This window comes from Ammospiza nelsoni, chromosome 7 (genome assembly GCF_027579445.1).
Source record: "Ammospiza nelsoni isolate bAmmNel1 chromosome 7, bAmmNel1.pri, whole genome shotgun sequence".
Classification (NCBI taxonomy): Eukaryota; Metazoa; Chordata; class Aves; order Passeriformes; family Passerellidae; genus Ammospiza; species Ammospiza nelsoni.
The window spans coordinates 28,488,453-28,516,403 of NC_080639.1; the positions used below are offsets into that span (position 1 = coordinate 28,488,453).

Sequence of the window (27,951 nt, forward strand, 5' to 3'; positions counted from 1 at the left end):
GCATTTGTTTTTAGTAGCCTAAATTAGCTTAACTGTGTAATGATTTATTTGCAAACTACTGGCACCAAAGGCAAATCCAAGTCACATGCAGGTTTAATAAAAACAATTTTGATTCAGTAATCTCTTGCCAGCCCCCAGGCACTTGCCCCAGTACTACTCAAGTTGATTTTGCTGCAAGTTTTGCCAGAGCTGTGCAAGTCATTGGAACAGACAGAAGGATGGACACCACACAGTGAGCACCTGTCCCCCACAGCCCACAGGGAACAGCAAACACCCAATTTTCCAGCTGCAGCAGATACTCTCTGCTTCCCTTTGCACGCGGCAATGATGACCCCTAACGGTGGAATGTTTCTCCTGCTGAGCAATATGAAGAGATTTTGCTTTTCAATGCATATTTCCACTTAAAATAATTACAAGTTCCCCTGACAGCCCAGCAGCCAAATAAACTGCTTGAGATTCACCTAAACTGTAACACAGAAACAGCTGCTTTGCCTGATCAATTCTTTCTGACTTTGGACATGGAAATATTAAAATGCAAATCCATATTCCAGATGTAAGTCCAGAATTTAAAGTATCCCTTTTTTCCTGAGGGAGACTGTCTTACAGAAGCAAGTTTCAGTTACAGTGCTGTGAATAATCCCTACAGGAAGTCTTCAGAAAAGAGGTTATTCCTTTTTCCCCCAGAACCAATCATCTGTATGTGAGCAAGCAAACTGCACATGCCCAAACAGCTTCTTTGAAGCCTTCCTTCAGCTGCTGGATAATGCTGCACACAGGTGTGTGGCAGCACATGTGATACCCAGCAATCTTTTCATCAGAGTCAAATGAAAGTAATTTTATTATTTCCAAAGTTATAAAATTGCATGCTATTCTAGTATTAAGACAACATTTTATGGGCATATAATGTAAAGTTCTCATACATTTTTTAAATTCTGGAATTATTAAAATTTGGCTGGGATTTTTAAATCCAAGTTAATCTCAAAGCCTTTAACTCCTACTGGAAATAGAAGGTAATTTTAAATTGTGTTACAGATGCCAGCTATAAAACTAAGTCTTGCTTTTCTCTTGGGAGAGATGAGTATCACTAGCTGTCCCATTTTAGCTTGCCTGACACTTGCATCGAGAGCACGATAAAGAACAAGGTAACTATTACCCAGGCCTGTCCTAATTGTGTCAGTTTTTTCCAGGTAGAGATAAACAGACAGCACTTAAAAGAGAAGGGCTGAGAGCCCCTGGCAGTTTACTGATTTGTTTACTTTCTTTTAACAACATTATAACACTGAAGTTGTGCTAGCTTCCAGTCTACAAAGCCTTCACCTAAACAAAACACAAACCTAAAGATATTTCCAGAATGCTCAAGAAAAAGCACATTTTCAAACCATGATCTCTTTTTGTATGGTAATAGTAGTTAAAGTCAGTTAAAGTAAAAAAATATACGAAGACATATTTCATAAAAAATATATGAAGACATGTGGGCTGAATTGACAGTTTTGTTTGGACAGCGAGGTGTGTAAAATCAGGGCTTTCTTGAGTCTGATCACTGAACTTTTCATTACCTTTATGACAGGTTTGTTTGGTCTTTTTTCTCCTTCCTGAAGAGCAATAATGACTAAATTACTTCATCCTCCTGGCTTACCTTTCTCACATCTGAGCTCTTTGGTTCTGTAGTCCAAGTTATAATTCTAGATACAGCAAGTCTTGTCTCACTGGAATTCACAAAGTCTGTTGGATCCATCTGTCTTGCCAAGGACTCAATATACTTCAGGATAGCAACTTTGACCTGAGAAATGCAAAGGGATTTGTGAAGCTCAGGAGCTGGCAAAGATGCATTTTTTCCATAGGAACAGATCCCACTACAGATTGACAAGACAAGACTTGCATCACATGGTGGGGAGGAAGCATTCCTGGCACGTGTCTCCATGTTGCCAATTCAGTTTCTATATCATGCCCATAATACCATAATTGCCTTCTCATGAGTTCTGTGCTTCATGGCATGTCTGACATGACAAGCTAAGACAAGCACATTGATGCTTTAGTGAAATGGCTTTTGATACTGACCTTCAGGTTTGGTGTCTGGGTCTGATCTACAATAAACCTCATCAAAATGTTAAATTGCTGATCAAATGGAAAAGAATCCCTGTCCAAAGGAAACAAAAGCAAATATGTAATGCAACATAAATGAAATTAACTAATACCTCAAAGCTTACATTGCAGATTTCAACACACTTTCCTTCTTGGTAACTTTACCATCAATAAGAAAACCTCTAAGTTTAAGGATTAGCTAGTTATTGACACAATACTGGAGCAAACTGCTAAATCAGCATTTTTGCACACTGTTGCTCTACTGTCTGTACACTTCTGTTGGCATGCCTGTCGATTTCATTTCAGACTCTGCTTTGTTCCCTTATCTCTAGAAGCAGCTTGGTTTATCTTGTCCTTGTCCAGGATTCATACCTGGTTTTGATCTGTCTTCTCTTTTTTCCGCACTATTTTCTCCTAGATTATGACTACTTTTTCTTTTCTTTTTAACTATCCTATTTCTAGAATGAGTTCAACTTTACTGTAATAGTGTCCTGGGCTGGACATCCTTTGCAAAGGACATGGGGTACAGAATTGGTGTCAGCACTGCATTAGTATTCAAGATCTTATCCTGACCTGTTATTTGTGTTTGAACAACATGAAAGAGATGCTGAACTTTGTGGTAAAGCACCATTCATATTCTGAATACTGCATTTTTTTTTGGGTGTCTGACAATCAAAAAACCTGATATCTGAGCATACACCCCACAAACCCCTAAAATTAATCCATTATATATTTTGAAATTTATGCTTTAAAGTTATTTATTTAGAAGAGAGACTTTTTAATTCAATACTTGAAACACTGTGACATAACTTTTTTTCTCCTTTATTCTGATATTCATCAAGATTGAGCCCTCAAAACACACAGCACTGCTGGATTTTTAATATCACACCCTCCTGTAATCCCAAAAAACCTCAGCAACATTTGCCATCTGAGTACTCTACCTGGTGACATCCAGAGCTTTTTGAACCTTTGCCTGCACAGACCCCAACAAATCTGCTCCCATTTTCTTTAGCAACTGGGTCAGGAGAACAAAAAGCCAATCCTGCAAGTCGTCTTTATGAATGATGATGAAATCAACCAGGGTTTCCAGAAACATGCTGAAGACCTATAAACAAAACAAATGTCATAAAAAGAAATGCAGTTCTTAAAATAAAAATATTCAATGGGGAAGGGGGTTTACAGTCTAAGTTTCAGAATGACTTTGTTATTGGAGTTTCATGAATGAATGATTTTAGTGACTACATTGCTCTGGGAAAAAAATCAGGCAAGACATGTCTAAAATGTGTTGTATTAAAATACCACATGTAACAAATGAAGGAAGGAAGGGGTAGGAAACACTTACTCTCTGTTGGGAATTCCACGGCAAAGCAGGCCATGCAACAAAACAAACCACTCGTTAGCACACAGAGTGATCAAGGATGCAGTTTCTCAACAGATAAAAGACACATTCATTCAAAGTTTACATTTTCTTAAAACATATCTCTTATTATATACCTTGGATCAGATTCAGTCTCATCAGTCAAGAAAGTAACATATGTTTATATACAGTTATATGAACAAAGTTAATGTGTTTAACACCATAACTAATGAGTTTGTATCAGTAATTCTACAAAAGCAGTGAAGATGACAGATCACTGCTGCCACAAAGGACATACTTGAGCCCAGAGTGCAATAAACTCCCACCTCACTCAGAAATTGGAATTATTTTGCAAACAAATAATTACACCTTTGCCCTTTCTACTACACAAACCTTGGGGAACCAAAGCATTAAGAACTTACAGGTCGGTACTACAAGCTTGGTGAGACCTGTGGGACAGCTGTAGTACCGACCTGTAAGTTCGGTATACAACAGTATAATTATACAACATATATTATACAACATATATTATACAACAGTATAATTAAGGCAAAAAAATGCACATTTTGAGTAGGACCTGTGACAGGCTACTCTGCCTGCCCATGGAATTTCCACCCAATAATCATTTATTAAAACTGGTTTACCAAGAGGTCTTGAAGTACAAAGATTTATACAACTTATTCTTTCTCAAACTGCATTTAACCCAACTACTAATATTTTTACACAGCCATACTGGCTTTCCTCAACTAGCAAAACACAGAAAAGGGCATGAAATTCCCTTTTCCTTTCTCCCTGCTCCTCCTTAGCTGTCCATAGAAATCCACTGGTTTTGAACATGCCTATGGGCACTACATACCCATTCTGTGGCCCACTTCTTAAAAATGTTTGTAAATTCATACCACAGCCTTTAACTTCCAAGGTCAGTGATTTAAGGAAGGCAAAGTAGCTGTATTAAAGACCTTGATTATGAGAATCAGAATAGTATCTTGGTGAGACACCTGCTGTCAGTTGTTCACAACACACAAACCCCAGAGGCTGTGATGAGGCTCACGACCCCTCGAGGACCACTCTTCCCTGTGTCTCACTAGAAATACACCCTAGAGAAGTGCAAATCAAACTGAACTCCTGGCTCCAGGAGGTGACCTCTGAAAGGCACTAGGCTGCTCCTCAGGCAGCATGGAGTAACCAGCTCCTAGCATCATAAAAGAGACTGAGACACACCCCCTCTTTGTAAAACAAATGCAAACCAAGGAGATTTTCAAATGCCAGTTTTCCCCAGCAGATGGCAGGAGTAGAAATACAAACCACTCATCTTGGAACAGTGCCAAATGTGCACACACAGTATTGTAGGAGAGCAAGCCAAAGCTTTGTGATCTTACCTTGCTGTGAGGGTCAGCAAACATGCGAGTAAATATTTCACACAGCCTTTTTAACTCCACTCGGCTAAAATACATAAATAAAACACAAGATAAATGCCAACGTTTTAGTTGCAGCAAAGAAAATAAAAAGCAGCTAATAAATATTAACAGCTGAAAGATTTAACCTTCTTTATTTAAATGTTATTTCGATCACACTTCTGAAAACTTTGCGTATCTAGGCAAAGCCTTTACTGGCACTTCATTTTAACTACTGGGATCACCAGTTTTACATTAAGAATCTAAGAAACAGTTATTTTTTTAAATCTTAAACCAGACAATTTTATTTCCTGCTGCTTTTATTTTCTTTTATATTCTGAATTACAGAAAACAACTTGAAATGTGCATGTTTGGGAGGCACTCAGCTTCTGTCTAGGTCAAGGTTGCTGAATCACTGAATTGTGCATTTTTTTCACCTTAAACATAGGTTTTCCAAGTCTCCTTTGTGTCAAGGATTTCAAATTTTCAAGTAAAATCAGAACTTTCCAGGTATATACTAATCACATCTTTTGGTTTAAATTCCCAGTTGCTTCAGTAGTATCAGTCTAGAATCACAGATTATTAACACATCAGAACTGACTCCAAAGTCTGACAGCAGGCAGGCACATTGAGGAGCCAAACACATAGAAATAGAAGGAACATTAACGAATGGCCAGCTATTAAATCAGAAGATAATTACATCAAGGAACAATCTAACTTCCTATTCATATGACATTATTAGCTGCTCAGTAGTGCTCTTTTTATGGCAGGGGGAAAAAAGAATGATGCATGAGATACTGAGTTGGAGTCAAATGCAGAACTCTTTGGTGCCAAAGCTCTTATCTGCAATGTACTGACTCAAGTCTTGGCTTTCCTGCAAAGCAAACTGGCAAAAAATACAGAAGCTCTTCTTGTTTATGGTGCAAATGAAACCAGAGCAAGGCAGTTAGGTTACATTTCCTGCATACTTATGGATGTGAACAGACATTTTTCACCATTACAATGAAACCAGAGCAACTCATGAAATGAACACTGACTGCTCAGAGAAGACTTACTGAAGATTTTGACTATAGGGAATGTATTTCCAGGCCAACATTAATTCTACAATCCACCAACTTCTCTCTTTCTAAAAATAATCTTTGAACAGGCCAGAATAAGGCAGTACTCTAAGGATGCTTTATGTTAGATTGCTTCTAAGAAACACAGGACTTTTTTTTCCCCCAATAAATCTATGCATGAAAGGCTGATTAAATTTTAAAAGGGCACAAAACCTATGGGTTTAAGAGTCTGGTAGAGAGGGAAAAGTCTTTGTAACAACATCACAGTAGGCTGTCAACTTAATTCAGGGTGAGGCTGCACAGGCTCAAAATGACTACAGCACTCTCCTGACATCATGCAGATTGCAGGACTCTGAATGAACCCCTGTTTATTACTCTAATGAATTTTCTTTCTGGACAAAGGTTATATAAAGTCAGCAAGTACATGCATGTCTGCTTCTAAAAGCTCACAGACCCAAGGTAACAATGCAAGTACTAAACTGCAACAGGCAGTGGAAGAACATTTCCTTAAGGGACTCGTTTGCCTTGTTTTGTTTAGGAGAACTTATGGGGAGCCCTTAAAAAAGTAGGCCACATAAAGCTCTATAAAAAAAAGAGGATGGGTAAGTGCCATTCCACTTTGCATGCATATCTCTGGCTATGCAAATCCCAGCTAACACAGGATCAGCCATCTTTCAGTTCAGAATACTAAAGAAAACCCAACCACATCATCACCTCTTATTAACGCGTTTCACCACAACAGAAGGCATCAGGTTTAATTACAAGACAGACTTGCCCCTTGGACTAATGACCTTGATGATGTTCTCAAGATGCCGTGGGAACAAGCAGGATGATAAAATCTAATCATTAGAACAGGCACCAGATCAACTCTGAACCAAGGAGGAAGCAGATCAAAAGAAAACCAAAATGAAATACAGAGAACTAATCACAGTATCAAATTTAAAACATAACTGCACAGAGGTGTAGTTTCTGGGACAGATTTAACAATTATTCAGGATCAAAGCTAAGACAACTTGCTACCTTGAGGGACTGGTGACAGCACAGTTCAAAAACTACAACCAGCAGGGCTGAAATCAAGAGTTTAATTCCATCAGTATTTCTGCAAAGATCTACTGACCTGGATAAACAGCCCATCACCAAAACTTCTCAGAGCTTCCTCCCTTGCAACTATCCCCAGCAGCACTCCAAACATTGCTTACAATCCTCACACACTTTTGTGGCAAAATAAAATCTCACCCAACTTTTTCATAGAAGTAATGAGGTGCCACAGTTTTTCCAGACAGTTTTTCTCTTTTGTTAAAGAGAAAGAAAAAAGACAGCATACATGATGGAAGTATCTTTTAAGAGACTCAGAAACAGACCACATCAAAAAGCATCTCTGATCTAGAGACTAACTACCCATTTTAAAAACCTGTAGCACTTCCCATTTAAGGCCTGGATCACATCACGTGAAGTGCTAGAATATTTTTATAATGACAAGAAACCAACTTTTTCAGGCCAGCCCTCAGCACACTTTTATTTGGACTATTAACATGAACCATCAAACTCTTTTCAGGCAGTGTGAAGCCCTTTTAAAATAGAAATAATTGCACAAACCCAAGTAGGGAGGCTCCAAACAACCACTTATATAAACCTGGCTACAATTTAAGTACCTATGATTCATAGCAGAAAAATAAAATTGTCATTCACAACTATTTGTGAATGTTACCTTCAAAGAAGCCAAGAGATAAACAGCTTATTTCAAACACTTTCTCCATAAACTAAGCATGAAATGTGGCCTGAGAGCCAGCTGGCCTGAGAGCCAGTTGTCCAGTTAATATGACCTGTGGCCATTGGGAGTTTCCAAATGACTACTGGATAATTCTGAGACCTACTGGGTAATTCTAAAACCTCATTAAAGGCATGATGTGCCAAAGGTGTTGGAAGGGGTTATGTGGTTCTCAGCAAGGGAAAAAGGTCTCCCTCTCCTATGATATGCAGTTTCAGAGCCGGTACACATACTCCACAGCCCTAAGAAACTTCCCTCTACAGTACACACTACGCCATTTATAAGACACAAGTTTCTGATATAAAATTTTTCAAGAGTTACAAACGGGATCTATAATTACACCTAACACAGCCTTCACAGAGAGTCAGAGTACAGCCAGTGCCAGCACTGTCTGATCTCAGCTTTGAAACACACACCCCGAGTCATGTTAGAGTAAGTGCAATGTTTTCTTCACCAACTAAATTGCCATGGGAAAAATACTGAAGGTTCAAACAGGCTAATGTAAAAATGGCACCACCCTTGGGAGTATGTTTACAACAGCACCACTGTGGGAAATCTCACTGTGCGACAACAACACCTATCACTGCAGGTTTTCATGAGACAAATGAAGGCTGAGAGAAGACAGTGTGCTTACCTGAGCCCTTTCTACACTACTGCCACCAATTATACTGATTACAACGCAGAAACCTTTCCAAAAGTTAACTGCAATCCCACATTGTGGAGACAAAGCCTTTACAGCCATGGAAGACAGTACCTATCTCCATAAAGCAGGTACACAACACTGCCTTCTGGCTGTAGCCATCCCTAATGAATTACTGACACCAGAAATCTATGAAGTCACCTCAGTGTCCTCTGGCTCTTCAGCAGATTCTGAAGGCCTATGAGCCCCTCTTTCCTTTCAGACCAGTTGGAGCTGGCGCAGTGGTTGAGGACCTCAGCCACGTCCTCGGTCTGGCGCAGGTAGTGCGGAATGCCCCCGTTCCTGGAGCCGTAGGAGCGCTCCGAGCAGGCGCTGGAGGCGTCGCTGTTGGCGTCGTCATCCGAGTACATCCCATAGGGCTCATACCTCCTCCTCACTGGCTTCTTCTGGAAAAGGGGAAACGCAGAGTTATCAACTTATTTATAGTTACATCGATGCCAAAAGCAAAACATTCTACTTGCAATCACTAAAAAGGAGATTAGTGCTACTGTGATAGTGACTGAAGTGTTTTAAAGATGCCACCATGCATTGCCTGCTTACCTCTCACAGCAGTGCAAGACAGAGCCCACTGATTTCAGTGAGACTGAGAGACTCAGGGGAAGAGAGCCTGCCTACCCCAGCATGAAAATGGTGTGTTTATGCCCAGTAGAATTAAGTTACTGGCAATGAAATTAAATACAATACATGTTCTATTGGCAATAATGGTCAGTTCCATTGTTGCAGATACTAGGACGATGCAACCTCTACTTTTAAAAAAATTAAGATAAGGAAGAAATAGCTAAAAGAATCTGTGCTGACATGCCCAGTCAGTTTGATATCAATACTGAAGTGACTCTAGAAATGCTCTGGATATGGCAATTTCTCTGTTAGTCTGGGCTAGGACTCTTTCCAGAGGCTACTAAGGGAGTTGAGTACTCAAATCCCACTCATTTCCATAGCATGGCATTAGAGGACCTAATTCCCTTAGGTACATCTTTGACTGTCTTGATCCTTACAGAAAGAATAGTAGCATAATTGGCAGCAAAAAACCTCTTAAAAAAACCTTAAAAGAACAGGGTTGACAAGATAATGGATGAAAAAATAAATATGTATATTCTAAAGTGTTTGCTACAGAATTCCTTCCAGTGTCCAGTCCTACAGGTCTTGGACTTGTGAAGCCAGCAGAGTTTTGCTTCCACTAGGACTGGAGGACTGAAGCATAGAAATTAACTCACATGCAGTATCATGGGCGTTAGCAACAGGGTGGGGAGAGTTGGAAAGTAGAAATAAAAAGTCAAGAAAGCACTAGTACCTTGCTCCTGGAGTCTCCTAACAGCTGTAGGCAGGAAAATATTGAAGGGTGGGAAAAAGCATAGAGAATTATGTCAGAAGCTTATGTAGGGTTTGTTTTTGCAACAAAAACGTATAGCAAATGTGTCTTAGCAAATTAAAAAAAAAATACAGTTTTGCGAAATAAAAGTGGGTATAATAATGCCTGACTTTATCTCCTAACTGTTGCACTACTCATACTGGCTACAATTTCCCTTAGGGATCTTGGAAGTGAGAATATCTGTTAAAAACTTTTTTAGGAACAGATCTATACTCAGCACCTCTTTTCTTACTTTTAGGAAATCTACAATGAAAGATACCAGATATTTTGGTAGTGATTTATCTTTCCCCACATATTACTAGCAGCATTTCATTTTAGAGTCATGCAAAGAAATTCTGATGTGAGGAAGTCGCTATCTACAGTACAGCACACTTAATAAACTTCACTTGCCAAGTTCTCTTTCAACCCCCAGTTCATACATCACACTGTTTTGAAGATTAGCTTCTTTTAAGACCCCCTGGTTGGCACCACTGGCTTAAAGGCCTCACTTAACAGCAAAGTTTCCATCACCCTCTGAGCTCTTCTGACAGACCCCAGCACTGATTCCCAGTATTGACACTGTGGGTTTAGGCCAAGTCCAGCTCAAACAGAAGTAGTGGATCCAACTGCAATTGTACAGAGGGAGTAGCAGTCACAGAATGACCCACCATGTTTTGTTTCAATTGAGGATTTGGCTGAAGCCATCTTTGGAGAAGTTTTTTCATTTCTTACTACATGGAAAAGACAACTCTCTGAAAACAAGGTTACTGTGTAAAAGCTGGCATCACAACACTCTCTCAAAAGGAGCCTGCACAGGCTTTGTAAGTTGCCTGTTGTCAGAAGGCAATGAAGAGAAAACTGGGGTGGTGGGAAAGAAGGGATGAACAAGATTGCATCTCCTGAAGCTGTACAAATTCAGATTGATCAACCAAGTCAGCAGCACCAGCTAGTTTCCAGCTAGACTTAAGTATTTCCCTTTTAAAGTGTTCAACCCTTCAAAATTTTAACATTTCAGTTTAATGTTACTTAACATCAAAGCTGGAATATTTAAAAGAGCACTCTAAATCTTGCTGAAGATTAAGTCACACCCAAAGAAATCTCAGGGCTCATGAGTAAATTGAAATACTGTGAGACTCTCCTCCCTTAAGAGACCTGTATTCAGCAGCTGCTCACATGCAGGGATAAAGGCTGATTTCATTTACACAGGCAAACCATTGTCTGTAATTATGTCCTGAACTGCTCTGGTAGCAAATTTGAGGTGCTGAGAGCAGAAATGGGCTCACAAGCTGTTACATTTGGTGATGAAAATGCTCACCAGTGATTCAACCCACTAAATGCAACAGTCCCATCCATTATACACTGCTCTACCTTTGCTCACAAGTACTTTCTTTGTTTTAAAATATAAATTTTGTAAAAAGGGCCATTTTTCTTGAAGTACTCTAATAGGTGCCATGAGCGGGGTGATAATTGGACACAAAAAGGAAAATGTTAGCCCTCCTTGGGGAAAGTGAACTAGGAAATGGAGAAAGGCCATCTACCAAAAACACTGGCAGCATGGTTCATCTTCCTTAAAGTGCATCTGAGACAGATTCTGAGAGATCTGTTTCAAGATACATCAGGAAATCCTTCTCTCATTCAGCTCTACAGCTGGAGAGGACCAGTGGGTACCCAGCTAGCACTGTACAATAATTTCTCCTGCCTCTACACATCCTTGCTCCCCCAAATAAGGTACATACAAAGGCTTATCATGTGCCTTCTGAAAAGCAGAAGACACTTTCTGGGTTCTATCCAAGAGATATCATAGTACAATAAGATTATACAGGAGAGCAACATTTTTTAAAATGACAAAATTTGCTAGGAAAAGCAGTGAATGTTTGAAAGTATTATCAGCAAACCAGACAAATACAATTCAACTTACACCATAACAGCATGAGATGGTACAGATTCCATGCAAGCCAAGTTATGAGCTCTCTGTGTATCTACCCAGGTGCAAATAACATAGGGCAAAAACTCGTTCTTGCTAAAACCTGGTCAGGAATTGACACTAACAGAGAATGCTGTTCTTCTGACAAAATCTTCATGCAGGTAATAGGACTGATGGAAATCTCTGACCCCCTGAGTGCTGAGCACCCTCACAGTGCTGGGCACATCACATCCTCTGACAGCCAAGTGAAAGGCAAACAGCTGATTCAACCCATCCTGCAGCTGTAGCACCAACCCACAGCACTCTGTCTGACAACAGCTGCAGAGAAGTGACATGGAATCATGAAAAACATTCTGCTGCCAGTATTCCCAAAGTCAAACCAGCAAAAGGTAACTCTACAGCATCAGACACTGGCATGATCAGGATAAAGCTATTTAGAAAGAGGAGAACATACGTACAGGTAACTTTAAGCCACTTTCCGGAGTTGGAAGCATTTTGTATTTTCCCTCTTACCAGTGCATCAGCCACAGCAGCCTCCAGATCAGTGCTGGTGCTCAGGACTCGCATGGCATTCACAGAAGCAGGCATCCTGCCTGGCTGTCCGAGCCCAAACCGGTCTGCACAAAAGACAACAGTGAAAGGGATTGTTAAATGAATTCACATCCACTTGGAATCCTAATCAGGTGCCCCAGTAGTTCTCCCCACGGACTATGGGAACTCACAGTGCTTTTCCATTAAATGCCCTTTTACCCAGAGCTCCACAGAGTCTGCCACTAGGGTAAGAAATAAACTATTGCTTGTTGGGCGTTGGAGGCAATTTTGGATCCTCAGGGCAACTTTTCATTTATTTATTTTAAGCTGGGAAGCAGGGTATCTATTTTCTCTTTCTTTTTACTCAGTTGTCTCAAAGTTTTATTCTAATGTCAGAGGCAGACAGGCCCATCCCAATCTGGCACTCTCAAAAATCAAGAGAGCTTCTCATTAACTTCAGAGAGACAGAACCATGCCCAGTGTCAGAACATGTAAATACTCAAGCACTCATCTATCCTGCAGCCTTTTCTCTCAGGCAAGGATGTGAGACTAGCAGCATCAGATTAGTCTATTTTATGTCTCAAGGCTTGATTAACCAGTAGAATATACCCCTACACCTTCACAGTATAAGAATTAAGTTAACAACTCACTTGTGAAGTGACTCCAGTTTCTGGTTCTCTTGAGAAGAAGTTTAAATTCCAGAGCTCTATATCAAAACTTGTTTTGAGCAGACAATATAATCTTTCTTCCCTTTGAATTTGATGGCAAAGCTCTCAATGGCATCCAAAGAAATGGCATTGACTCTAAAATGCCATTTACACTCCTAACATTAATTAGTTTACTATCATTTGCCCAGTTTACCAAAAAAGTTATTGAAATTAGGTTTTTTTTTTGCAAAGCCAAATTCAGAAAGGTCTACTAGCAGAGCTATGACAGAATCAGTAGCTTAAGTATCACAGGCCAGGTTCTGGCAGCTGAGTCCTTCTAGAGGGAGCAGATCAGGTACCAAATACTGGGATCCTGGCTCTGCTCCATAAGCAGAGCCAGGTTGGTTATGACATTCCAAGTTTTTCTTTCTGTGTGGGCTGTTGCTTGCTCATGCAGGACTCAGACTATCCCTCCTGGAACACATGTTACACCTCTGTCCCTGTACCCACACATGCCAACAGGAGTTTTGCCAGCAAATTCAGTGGTGCATGGATCAAGCTGCAGGAACCCATTTGAGAGACCTTCAGCTGATCCACATCAAGCAGCAGGAGAGTGGGGTCAAGTCACACAGGTCTTTTAATACTTCATCTATAATTAATTTAACAGTGGAAAAATACTGCTTATCAAACTGCTGAACCATATTGTGGAATTGCTCAAAACTGAGGCCAAACATGGTATTCAGCAGCTTAATGTGTTTTTTGGGGAAAATACTGCATATCAAAAATTTCATTGCTTTCTCTTTTATGAACCTACTGCACTGAAATATCTTTTAGGGATTAGCTTACACTGACATGCATAATTTATATCAGAGATTGAAGCTGGCCAGTTCTACTGTCCTAATTACAAAGCTTTATTTGAGATTAAGCTACTGCGGGGAAATAGGGAAGATTTTTAAAGTCCAAAGTATTTTGAAAAGAAAAAAACCCTGCAAACTAATATTTATTTCAAACAGAAGTGATACCTATCAAAATTTGCTGTTTCTTAGAGTTACATGCCCAGACAAGACATTTCTGATTTACAACAAAAGCACATTTTCTACAAAACACATTACAAGGGGAAAAAAAAAAAGAAACAAAGTTCTTAGAACTACTGCCAAAAAGTAATCAAATCATGACATTTCACAAAGAAATAAAAGTTGTATGTGTTATTACTATCCCCTTTTTTAATGCACTTTGGTCAAAGAATAATTTCAAATATGAAGATGAAAGAGTGCTTTATTCCTAAAATGGAAAAGTCTGTGCACACTTAACAGAAGCACAGAGATGATAATGCAGTAGGTCTGACTGAAACTAAAGCCACCACTACAGAGATACATACACTATAAAGCTGTACAAAGGACAAGGATTTTCCCAACTATAAATGAGATCTGGTACAGTACAAGGCCTGTAACTGTTGAGGTAAGTTCTGGACTTGGTTTTATATTTAAATCCAAACCAATTACATTACTCAAGTGCTACTGAGATCAAAATTTGGCTTTAACTTTTGAAACTACATAGCATGAAAAATACCACTGTCATTTGTTTTTGAATAAATTTAGTGTTACATTAGAAAAGGGAAGATAGTTGGTTGGGGTTTTTTTTAAATGAAGAACAAAATGACAAAGTAATTCAATTGTTGATCAGTTTAAATACCCAGCATAAAGAAACAAAATTGAGCTTTTTTAACACATTAAAGTACAGTGTGGCACGCTGGCTTCTATCTCCACGGCTATGAGGAATCTTCTGAACTACTTTGTTCAGTGATTTTTGAATTTACAACACCCAAGTTACTCCAGGTTTCTCCCCAAGACACTGTTGCCATCCTGGAGTGCTGAAATAAGACCACAGGAGAGACCTCAATGTATGTCTGATGTGGGGCTGGGAACACACCTGGCTCCAGGAATAACCAGCACAGTCAAGCCCAAGGTTACTGGGCAAGAAATCTGCAGATTATGCTCTGGCCACATTCCCTCATCTCCCTGGCCAGATTCATTCACTATACTTGTTACAAACTTGGTGAAAATTTGCAACCACCATTATTAATCCTATTTTGCCATTTTTTAGACTATTTTGGCCTTCTGTAGCACACAGGTAACCATACAAAATTTGATTATGCATTGTACCAAACCACAGGAGCCAAACATGAAGCGACTATCACAGGAAGTCAAAAGCAAACAAAGCTTAAATCTGTATTACATCTGAGCTATTTTAAATATTTTTAATTATTTTGATTAAATACAAATTCAAATTGCTATCTGAAAAATGCCACTCAAATCAGCTTGCATCACTTCTGTTGAGTAACATGATAAGCGAAATGTTTTGAGTGTTTTAATTAAGTGATAGCCATTTAACTAGACTCATGAGAAACAGTATTTTTCACTCCCTATCTGAAGGGTGTTAATTAAAAAACTTTCATTATAACAAATTCCTTATAAGATTTTAGCCTCCAAGAAAACACTGAACTCCTCATCTTCTACATTATCTTTATCCCCACAATTTAGTCTCTGTTGTACTGAAACTAACAGCCCTCATTCAATTATTTTTAAGATTCCCAGTAAAATATCCTTATTTAAAAGGAATTACAGGTTCTCCATAACTGCAAATCCAGTACAGGGGTGGGAGAGAAGTAACTGGAATCTGCAGATTTTTCTCATTAGATGAAACCAACAGTCGCATTATGCAAAGCCCAGTGAAATTAAGGGATTTTTTTTTTTTTCAAAAGCTTCCATGTACTTTGGCAAGGCCTTGAGAATTATATGAAGGATGGATCAGCATGTGTTATGCTCCAAAGTTCATTCTGAAAGCTTATCAGGTGCTTAATTTTTGCTGCTCTTGTGTATTTTGGAGGGGATCCCACAAAGAACTTTCATTAATAGAGACAGGAGCCCAGAATATTTGTAATAAATGGGATAAAACCCATTGGGATCCTGTCCTAGGCACTGAAAAGTGCTACACTGCTAAAGAGGGAAAAGAATCTGCAAGTACTCTGCATCAGTCAGGATTCAGCCCATGCTGCACAACTGATCCAATTTACAGGAGAATTGAGAAAGCCCTGGATCACCCTTTGTTTAAACACTGTTCACAATGTTCCTAAAATGCACAAAATTAAAAACATCCAAAAAATGAAACTCAAAACAAAAAGCCACGTTGAACAAAAGCAGAACAGAAAGCCCGGCAGCGGTGAGAAGCACATGCCAAGTGCTGGCTGATGCACACGATGGCAAATGTTAAGATGGTGTAAAACAAGACTACGATTAAGAAGCGGATTCATGCAGTTAGCGCTTGTTCACCTGACTGCCCAACAGAATCAGCAGTGGAGAGAGCACTAGTGGACCTGGAATGACGTCGAGAAGCTGCAAGTAGAAGGAATGGCAACACCCACAGGATTAACACACATTGAACCCGAGACAGAAAATGCCACAATCCAAAGGGATGTGTGTGAGTGCCACCGGCAGAGGCGTTTCACAGTGACGGGGAATGGCGCTGCGCGTGGATGCGGAACAGCGACAGTGCGAGCCCCACCTCCGCCTGCAGCTCCCCCCTTCCCCATGGCCATTATTAACACAATGCATGACAGAGCTCATTTGGAACAGTCCCAAACTGGGTGCAGCTCAGCAAAAACACCCCGATGCACATCGGTCACGTTCCAGACCTGCAGGTCTGGCGGGCGGCCGTCATGAGAACGTGGAGCACGGAACTACAGAGAAGGGTTTAGATGTGTCTGATCTAAACCCCAAAGTGAAGCCATGAGGAATGGTGACGAATTGTGCTTGCAGGTATTTTTCCACAACATTCTAGCCTATGCATAATAAAATCAACGTTAACAAAGAGAATGTGTAACCACATAAGCAGGAAGAGTCATACAGGGAGGTCACCAACCACTGCACAGGTCCTCGGGTTGGTTTCTTTTCCAGGTAAACACACGTACACACATATTCAGGTGTTGCTACTTCCAAAGGTCCCTTGCTTTTAACAAATTTTGCATACATGTTTCTTGAACCTCAGTATGTACATGCAGAGCTAAGGAGAATATGCACATCACACACCCATCTAGAACGATACATGTATACAAATTGTTAAAAGCAATGGAGTGCACACAGTAGCAGAGGAGCCCAAGCCAAATATAGCTCCCACTTCAATTCCCAGTTGTTAGCAGCACATCAATCACAAAATGCCTTTGGAGAGGCTCTCAGTTCTTGGCTTCAGCATACAAGTGAGTTCTTTATGAAAGCAAATGAAGAACGGGCCCAGTCATTCCCAAATTACAGAAATTGTCTTTCTAAAGAAGTTTTCCCTATGTCTAGCAATGACATGCTCACCAGCTCAAAGCAACTGACCCAAGAAACCGATTGTTCATTTAAGCAATTCATCACCACAGACTCACTGAAGGCCTTGCTGCTTTAACATCATAACTAGTACTGTCAAGGAACTGAAAAAATAAAGCAGAATCACCTTACAATACAAACAGGCTTTGTCAGTTATGTACGTAAGTGTGCAGCAGAAAATTCTAAGTGTTCTGTTTAAGGCAAAGCATTCATAAACACAAATACTAATATAATGACATAGGAATCAGCAACGTGAGAAAAATAAAATTTTGGGTTTCTCTGACTCTGAGAGCTTCACTAAAAGTTATATGTAATGTGGCCTTTGGCCATGGAGAACATATGCATTTATTCAAGAGAATTATCCCACGGATATCATAAGTAAGCTCATGGAAGTTTTGCATGATCAGTGCAGGATTATGGACTGAACCCCTCACAATTAAGGTTCATTGCTTTCCCCTAAGCCATCCACTGTACCCCTGTGGACACCACTGCAAGATCAAGGCCCAGGGAAAAACAAGAATAACAAAAAAATTTTAAAAACCTACATTTCTGCAAGGAGGCTGACTGTTTTTACTAACTTAGGAAGCAGGACTCATGATACACAGACATGTGTGCCTGTACTGCAGCCCCAAAACAACAGAATGCCAGTGCTGACATTGACCATAATGCCAGTAAATACAACAATCTTGTCATTTCCATTCAGTTACTCTAAATATGATTCACAAATATACAAGTTAATCTTTATAAGCAAAACCAGACTATGAACAGCAGGATTATATTACCTTTGCATTATTGCAAGATTAACTGGGTTCTAACAATACTGTAAGAGAACCACACTGTTTTGGCTTAAACTGACATATATAAATTTCTTTGAGATGAATTACACACCACATAATTAACAAATTCATGAACATAATTGATTTTAAAGCATTTCAATGAAAACACAAGAAAAGGTAATAAGGTAACAACTACATTGTTTTTTTGTTGTTACATTGATATTTCCTCCCCATGTAACGTTTATGGCCTAATAACATGTATTTCTAGAAATGCATTACTCTTAAGGTAATTAAAAATCATGAACTAAAAGGAGATTATGCTTTCCTCACAATAAAACAGTATAACACACGTCTGTAACTGACTGTACACTTATAGTCAGAGTAAGAGTCAGATTCAGCCCTGGTAGAAGTCCAAAGCTCACACCAACTGTGGTTCTGATACACTGCATTTGCTTTTCAGAACAAGGGCTCAAGGCAGTATTTCAATGACTGTATTTTCCATAAAATAAACAAAACACAGCACAGTGACATACAACACTGACAAATTAATACTGAAATCCAGCCTACTTATACATTTTGGCTGGAGGAAAAAAGCTTCATTCAAAATTAAAGCTAGGCAGGTTAACTATAAAAATAAGCTACAGTTATGGATCTACTGCCTTTTTCTAGATCTGGTATGAAATCAGCCTCATTTAATCAATAAAATGTTCATCTATTTATCTTAAAGAGCTATGAACCAAGTTATGAGTGCAAAGTTGAACTCCTTCCATTTCTCAGCAGAAGCTGAGATCATAATGTAAAACAGATTATTTTATAGCTCAATATAATGAAATCATTGAACCCAAAAGCTTCTCCAATATTAAAACTTATGATCTCTTCCATTTACACATTACATCATATAACTGTATTTTGTCACTATGTGCAAAATAGATACTGTAACACCATTCTTCACTGAATTACTACATAAATGAAGAGAGCCTGGAGATTACTGTATTTCATGTCTGAGATGACAAGTTTTGATACAAGAAGTAATGTATTGGGTTGAACATATGATATGACATTTGATCAGAAACATTAACTGTCTTGCTGTATTCAGCATTGTGCAGAAAAACTCCTGCATATGGTAAGTGTAATAAGATTTTCTATTTGTACTGTACACTTTAACTGCAGTTTCATGATGCTCCTTTAAAATCTCAGTCTTTCCTTGGTTTTACACTGCCTGACAAAGCTTCCCACAGCATGTAAAACTTAACTGATGATTGACTATCCTGTAAAACCTCTACAAAAAGAGAGGTGCTATCTCCACTGGAGGATTCAGGATAGAAATTATATACTGTAACTGTACCTAGCTGTAAGAAAATCCAATCATGAATAATTGAGTCACTCAACAACAGGCTACAATGCTACAAAAACTACTTCAGTGTGACCTAGAAAATCCAGGCTTGCCCTCCCATAGATTTCCATCAGTGTGATTAAGCGAAGCACAGCAGCCCAATAGAAGCTGATTCAATCAAACTAAAAATTGCAAAAGTTCAAACTAAGCTATTTCCCTGCTAACAGTGAAGTGCTGAGAACCAGAATTGAAGCATGCAGAAGAAAACAGAAGGGGGAAAAAAAAATGGGGTTGGAAACGGGGAGTGTCAGGAATCCAGAGGACAGAAAAGAGCTCATTCCACCTAGCAGTGTCTTGAAAGGGTAATCACAACAAGGGAAAAAGGAAAAAAAATATTGACCCTTAAAGCTCCAATGCCTACATGTACTCACCAAGTGGAGGGAAGCCCCGAGCAGGGCTTGTATCTCGACTGCTCTCACGGCTGGTATCACGACTGCACCCCTGACTCATGCTGGGTCGGGGGATGCGACTGCTCCGTGCTAGCATGCAGCATGGAGAGTTTCAGAGAAGGTGAACAAGTTTAATGAGGACAGAAAGCTCAAAGTCAAGTCACAGTTCTGTTAGTTATGGTAATTATTACATTAGTAATTACAATTTGTAGCTGCCTGCTCAGGCTCTTTACAAACCAACTACCTTACATGCTGAGCTGTGTTTGTGATGTGAAATTTCAGCAGCCTTAATGTCTGACTGACAGTCTGCTTTTTTCTTAAGCAATCCAAGTTTTGTTATTCAAGTAGAGCAGGAATCTTCAATCATTTAGGGAAGCTCTACTGTTGCAAAAGAGATGAGGCTGAAAGAAACCCTTCTGGAATATTTCTTCCTTCATTTTAAAATAAACACCCTTCTGGAACAAATGAGCAGAGAAAAATTTCTTTAAGTAATTAATACCAATATGATGTTTTTACATAGATTTGCCTTTCACAGGGAGAGTTGTTTTGAACAAATATCCTAAGGAAAAAAAAAGGAGTACTGCACAGACTTGTAGAGATATCTTTCTCTAATGAAAGATACTGGGGAAAAAATATTTAGAACCTGAATACCTGAAAGACAGGTTAAAAAGTGATTTGAATTTGAAGAGAGCGGTAGCTTCAGATATTTAACAGAAGCTAACTTCTGCTCCTCAGACATTTCTAGAAGTTTATCTTTACGATTTTATATGCACACAGTTTGAGGCTTATGCACACTTCAGGGGAGCTTTAAACTATATTCCTTACTTGTAGAAAACCCTACATGCTTGCATATGTTTGAGACTCTGAATGTTTCAAAAATTCTTGCAGAAAGTTATTTAGTAAGATTTATGCCTGATGAAGAATACAATATTTTCTTAGGGCAAAACCCAGCTTCTTAATTGTCAGAAGAATTTAATGACAAGAGGGATTTCCCTTGCTGTTATAAAAAGGCAGTACCATATTTCAAGTGTTCAGGAGCCGCCACAGAGGAATTTTCTCAGGCACAGAGTAAAACCTAATCTGCCAGCTTCGGTGACAACACAGCAGAGGTACATATGCATGAACATGAGGGTGCTAACACTTTGACTGTACCCTCATTTTTATAAAAACTATGTCATTTGCATGCTTCAGAATATATATATATTCTTAAAAATCTCTATTGGTTTGTATACAGAATTTAAATGCCTAGACTAAAGCTGAAGTTCCTCTACAGTGCTTCAGTGCTCTCACATCCTTGAAGCGTCCTTCAAGCAAAACAGTACAGAACAAAATAGAAACCTTCATATTTAGGTTTTAAAATTCAAATAGAGTCTTCTGCCAGATTCTTGCTTTGTCAAATCCCTCCCAGTTTTGCAAAACCAAGTTCATATCTCTGTGATGAATTAATGGTTCTGATGGTTGACCTCTGATGTCAGACAACGTGAGATGAGCAATGAACCAAGCTGATTAGATCACCACAATGTCTAATGATAGTGACTTAGATGGTCTTACAATAAGTAAGACAGACTAAATTATAAGAGCTGGATGAAATTAGGGTTCATGAGTACAATAATCCCATCTCAGATGTACAAGGGAAAAAGCTGACAAGTGAACTACAGGTAAGAGTAACACTAAAGTTCTCCAAACAAATACTTGGTTTGAAATTGCAGACTCTCTAGAAGCAACCTTCTCATTCTTGGGTCTCATGCTTAGATGTAAATAATGGCAGCCTTCACATCAGGTTTGCACAAGCAGTCATTTCTCTTAAACAGAGAAGATCTGCCCATCTTTTCTATAATACAACTGTACTAAAACAGTAAAGGCTCTTTAGAGAGGGAGAGATACGAATGCTTACAAAAATTTTGGATGCACACAACAGATTCTCCTTCCATACCAGCTAACAGCAGCAGCATGAATATGATGAAAATGCACTTTAATTGCATTGTCCTACACTAGTAGGACAATGCTACAGATGAAGCATAATACTGACTGCACAAACAGAATAACCAAAGCCAAACATTGGGTACTTCAGGATTAATGGTCAAATAAAAGGGTTGCATGTTGCTGGATACAAAAGAAAATTAAGGGGAAAAAAAAAAAGGATTGAAAAAAACTGAAGGATGAGTCTGCTGTGGACTCCCAGGCACCTGCCCCACATTTTCATCACCATGTTGTGTAAAGAAGATTTTGTATTAGCTACTCAGACTATTTCCTTTAGACACTGCCAGCAGTAAAGGCCAGCAGTGTTGTCACTTAGCTAAGTCTCTCACACTGTCACAGCCTGTCTCTGCAGTGCAGGGAGCAAAAGCAAAGAAGACTGACCAAGTCTCAATTGGAGAATTCTCAATCCCCAAAAGCTGGACAGAAATCAAGTGAATGAATAGCAAAATGGATTAAGAGGAGAAGGCAGCATGAAAGCACACAGTGTGTCCACAGCCAGCTCTGCTGTGAGAAAGTCTAGGACAAGACAAGGATGAGTTCTTTCCAATAATATTCCAATATTGTAATGTGTACTGTTACCAATTTCACCTGGAAAGTCAGAGCACTTAGACATGGCTCCCACCATTATTAAAACACACTATCCAGCAGTCTTATGCCAGTGGAACCCAGCAGATGCAAATATCCCCAGCAGAACATGAAAGTGCCCCTGTTTACCAATCTACCAGAAGAAACTGGTATTTCATTAGGGTGTGAATTTTAATGATTCTTAAGTGGAGACTGAAAATCAGCAGACGCTTTCTTACATCAATAGCAGCATTTTAAAGAGCCTGAAATTCTGCCAAACAGCCAAAGGAAAGCTCTGCAGTGGGGAACACCCAGGCAAGGCAAGTCAAGAACTGCCTGCAAGTTTCCAATGAACGTACACAGCATAACCCCAACAGAAATAGTGCTGCTGCATGAAGCTGATGGGCAGCTGTGCTTGCTCCACTTTTTGGAGAATGGCTGTCTTGTATCTCTCACTTCTTTCAGATCCAGCTGTGCCACATGATCTGCAGAGCATCCAGCACAATTAACTTCAGGCTGATAATTTTCAATCCATGGGAAATGGACATCATCTGTTTGAGCACAAGATCTCCTTCAAGGAGCCCAAAGAAATGCTCAAGATTAAATGGACTGCACTCCTCCCTCCCTTATAAAACTCACTGAGCAGACAGCAGAGGCAGGCTTAAAACTGAAGTGTCAGAAGCAGAGACATACAGGTGACCACACAGGACCTCAGAACACTGAATGTTCCTTGTTGTACTGCCTCTGGGGAAACAAAATCTTCTTCAAGCTTCCCAGCACACAGAAGGAATCTACTTCATGGATACCTGTAGTCATCATGGAAATCAAAGCTAGCAGCAAGGTACTGATACTAACAGCATCCACATGCAGAGGGCTCTATTATTGCTACTGCCCCAGGAGAGCCTGAAAAACCCCAGGGGATGGTTTCTGTATTTGGAATCAAGGTGAGTGGGAGTTTATTTAATGAAATGAACAAACAAAATAAAATATCAAGAAAATATAGAGACTGAAGCAACACAATAAAAAAAGCATAAAGTACTGTTAGCTACTATGTCATAAAGTCATAAGTACAATGGAATAATGGTATATAGCTGACAGCTCAAAAGTTATCTCCATCTGGGTCAGTATTGCAACTTTAAAAATCCAATAAATAGAAAGAATTTCTGCATCTGAACAGTAAAGTGTCAGACACTCCTGTTCCCATACCAGCTCAACCCAGGCTGTGTCCACCAACCTGGAGGTGATAGGTAAAAGCCACACACTGATACATGTCAGATCTCTCTCCCACTCTCAAAGAACAAGCACTAATTATGTTCTCAGGGAGCACATCAGAGAAATGATACAAACTACTCTTTCAAAAGAATTTAAGGCTCCTGTAATATACCTGAAAGCAGGCAACCCAAGAGTGAGGATTCTACACAAGGCAATTTCCCTTCAGGTGCTCAAGAATGTTTCAAGTCAGACCACACAGTATGATGATCAGCTTAAGCATGTGTGATGGTACCATCCACCATTCTTTGCTTCCTCCTAAAAAACAATGCTCTTCTACACAGTGACAGCAGAACAATTACCTCTAGTGTTTGGGAGGCGCTTTACATTTTCAAAGCAACAAACAGAAAAGCATAATGTACTCATACAGAGCCCATAAAATAGATCAGACATGAGAAGAACACTGAATTTGGAAAAGCAGTCACAATGAATATGCAGTATTTTTTATGAATCATAATGGCATATACACTCAGGTGCTTTAAACTCATTTCAGTATACTGGAAAGAATGAATAAAATAGTTCTTTATTAACGACCTTCTCTGCATAAAGATGCAGCTCAAATGTAAAATATAAAACTATTGCTAAGGCAATAGTTACAAATTTAACTGCCAACAGTAAGGCTACAATTTCAATAAATTTTAATCTACTGGTAAAGTTTCTAGAGATAAAAATAATTTAGAATCAGTATGATTTAAAATGTTCTTCTACATTAGCTTCAAACTTATAAAATAATTTATATTAAAAATGAAAATGTTCAGGCAGCACACTGAATAACTTTTCACTTCAACTCAGATACATAAAGTTTTATATACATGATATTTACTTACCTGACTTTAAAAAAAAGTCTGCTGATAAATTTGAAAAAAAGAAACTATTACAGAATATTTACATAACAGTCACTGAGATGAAAGTATCAAAAGCAGAACAATTACTACATAAGTCTAAAACGTGTTCTAAGAACATGGCCAGGATATTAAGGATGAGAGAAGCAAACCATTTCAAATGCAAAATTTCTAAAATAATCCAAGAAGGTACTTTTTGCCCTTGATTCCATGTGACTGTAAAGATTGCTCAACTCATTTTAGGAATAAGCTTAAATGAAGTCTCATTATTCTGATGGTTATTCACAATTGTTCTTGCTTCCTGATCTAATAAAATTGCTCATGTTGAATTTCAAACAGAAAACACATCATGACATCTTTAGGCTTACTTTGAAACCATAAGCTCAACCTGGAAAATTAAAATTACTCTCCTACAAACCACAATCACATTAACTTGTCAGCTGAAAAACCCAGAAGAATAAGAGCGACATGAACAGTTCCCCAGCCACGAGGCAAGCCCCTCCTTCAGGCACATGGCCAGCAGGTCCCTGCAGTGACTGCTCTTACCTAGGCCTATTCTGTTGGGACTCGTCTCCCGACTGCAGCCCTGGCTCCGCGGGATCTTGCTGCGCTTCTCTGAGGATGATGGCACTGCCTGGACTCGGGATGCTCCACTGCTCAGGCCACCATAGGAGCTTCCTAAGAGCTTACCCGGAGAGCTAGACCGGCTACCAGCTAGGAGAGAACCAGAAACGAGGAACAAACAATTAAAATCCCCCAAGATTTTAAACACACAGCAAAACTGGAACACAGTCAACTCTATGTAAGAATCTAATCCAAATCCCTCAGAAAACTAATGGGAGTATTCCCTATAAGCTTTCAAGAAGACTGAGAAAAGCCTATGGACAATGAACACTGACATCAGGAACCCTCTGTTAGCCATGAAGATCAAGCCCAAAGCAGACACTGCAGTGTATGAACACCCTAGCTGGCTTTAGGAGAGTTTGCAGAGGTGCTGGGGCAGCCTTGCTGCAGCAGCAAAGGATTTACAGGCTGCCTCACCTCCTCATAAAGCAACCCCAACCAGGCTGTGTGCAGAGCTGTGCAGCAGTGCCTTGGCTTCTGGCACAGGTCACCTGCTGCAAGTCAGTTCAGGCACCTTTGTGCTACACTGCAGTGGTGGCATTGCTTTTCTGCAATAATTCAGTGAAGGAAAATAAAATACCCACCACGTCTGAACAGATCAGCACAATAATGGATAAATCCCATGAGCATCACACTCATAGAGATGCTGGCTTACTTAGGTCTGGCTGGTTAAACCTAAGTTATTTCTTTTTCAGATAATAAAAATTTTTAGCAACTTCAATAGTTAGCCTGTTTGAATAGTCCATGGCAACTTTACATTTCTTCTAAGAAATGAGTATGTGAGTCCCTGAAAATCTGCTGTTGTCATTACTATTTCTGACATTAAATTTATTTGCTGAAACAGCCTGGAAAAGTATATTTGAAAGGGTTCCAAGAGCATACTCAGGCAAGCTCACATTTTGAACTAATATTCACATTGATTTCTTGCTGAAATGCATCTTACATCTCAGAAAAATTTCATTTCCAAATACTGTTACAACTAGAGTACAACGAAACTTTTCTTCTGTCTTAATGTAAGAAGATAGGGAATTCTTTTCGCATCATGAACAATACCATGGCACATATATGAAGTCACTTGTCCCCTCCAATTTCTTGGCCAGAGCCATTCTGAACCAATCAAATACCCTCCAATACTGTATGAGATGCCAGCTCCATTCTCCCCACCCCAAAGTGACAGGTGCCAGTCTTCCACACAGCACCATCACCTAAGAGTCACCTCACTGATGTGAGCAGAGATGCACTGAAGTAACTGAGACAAAAATTCAGCCCCTGGAGTTCGAGCTGCAGCAGTGAGCCAGCTTTGACATCAGAACATATGCTTTACCATGTTTGATTAGTGGGAGAAAGCAAAGTCCCCTGCCATACACATTTTGATTTATGACTTCAACAAAATGCTTTTAAGTCTTACAGTTAGGAGAGAATAAGGAAAGCTAAAAGCTTAGCAGTTAAAAAATGTGAAGGAAATAAGGTGAAAAAGCAAGAAAGGGAAAATGTTTCTTACCACCAGCAGGATTAGCTGATCTGGATCCTTGATTATGAGGGCAGACCAAGGGACAGGCAAAAAGTGGATTAAAAGACAGCAAGACAATACAGCGTTCAGCATGCGGTTTGTGCTATACACAATACACACAGATTTATTTACAAACATGTCACTCCTAAAGCTCTGCAGAATGCAGTGAGTTAATGTGCAGAAGATGCAACTAAACTTCCCAAGGTTGACCATCTTCTCAGCAAAATGTCAACCAAGACCCAAGCTCTGCTCTAAACTGCACCCCAGCCCAGTCTGTGAAATTACAACATGGTTATCCACTGGGTGGGCATGGAGAATCTGGTTATGTGACCAACTCAACATATTTAAATTTGTACATAATTCCATGCAACATTTGTTTAAGGATAAAGATCACATCTGGTTGAGAAACTCAGCAAACACTAGACCAAGACAGCAGGTCCAGACACGACCACCTGAAATCTTCATAAGGCATTATATAGAAATATTAGGTCCATAATCTTTGAAACCTTTAAAGAATAACTATTATTTAAATACTTCTGAGACTTGTCTCATTTGGTCTGACCATTTTTCTCCAAACTAAGAAAAAGGTGACTTCTGGCTTTGGATAAGTTCTAAGTACAATACTGAAGAAATCAATTTACATTAGCATCCCAAAGCCCAGATATATCCTTATGACCTCAATGTAAAGATTTCCATTTGGCCCCATGCTCAATATACTATGTCTTTCTAGACAGATCACCCAGTCTAACACAAGGCTATAAGCAGCTTTTTCAACCCTCCAGCATGACAGAGCAAAGCAATGAAAGAATGAACAGAGAAGGGCTTTCAAATAGGGGTACAAAGCAAGACAAGTCCTCAGAACAGACAGGTCCTTCACAAACCCAATCTCCTATTCACAAGGCTGAAGGTCCTCATAACAGGGAGTTTCTCATTCCCTCCTGTTCCTTTTTAAATCTGAGTGACAAAATTCTCCTCAGATACACATGACAAATATGCAGCAGCACCATATGTGTGGCTCCTAGGAGAAAACCATGCCTTGCCAGGAAGCCAGAGAGTGCAGATGTGTCATGTGAATCAAAGCGGAACCCTTTTTCCCATATCTACACAAAATAGGTAATGTCCTATTTTCAACTGATGCCAAACCCTATTAATTTTAGACAGCTCACGTGTTCACACATACAAAAATAGAGTCACATAAGCAGGAGAGGCTTGGCAGGGTAAGCAGTCAGCTACAGGCACAGAGGGTGTCTCAGCAAGACACAGTGCCAGTTATTTAGAGCTACACATCACAGCGACACGAAATTCTGCTGCACAACTGGTAAAAGAAGGCCACAATTAAGCACCGGGACTTGGGGCCCTGTTTGGCAGCAGGAGCACACACTGGCTAGGTGGGATTCCATTTGTCCAAAGGGAGCCCAATTCTCTGATGGT

General features: G+C 39.5%; 1 protein-coding gene across 1 annotated transcript in view; it reads right to left on the reverse strand.

Moving 5' to 3' along the window:
* CLASP1 (cytoplasmic linker associated protein 1) overlaps positions 1–27,951 on the reverse strand; it is a 171,113-nt gene that overhangs the window by 42,354 nt on the left and 100,808 nt on the right. The window contains exons 21-29 of the mRNA XM_059476504.1: positions 26,512–26,538; positions 24,933–25,100; positions 19,714–19,821; positions 12,145–12,248; positions 8,501–8,745; positions 4,819–4,882; positions 3,024–3,187; positions 2,059–2,137; positions 1,637–1,780 (exon numbers count right to left, since the gene is read on the reverse strand). Of these exons, the coding sequence (XP_059332487.1) occupies positions 1,637–1,780; positions 2,059–2,137; positions 3,024–3,187; positions 4,819–4,882; positions 8,501–8,745; positions 12,145–12,248; positions 19,714–19,821; positions 24,933–25,100; positions 26,512–26,538 (1,103 nt within the window). The remainder of the gene's footprint in view (positions 1–1,636; positions 1,781–2,058; positions 2,138–3,023; positions 3,188–4,818; positions 4,883–8,500; positions 8,746–12,144; positions 12,249–19,713; positions 19,822–24,932; positions 25,101–26,511; positions 26,539–27,951) is intronic.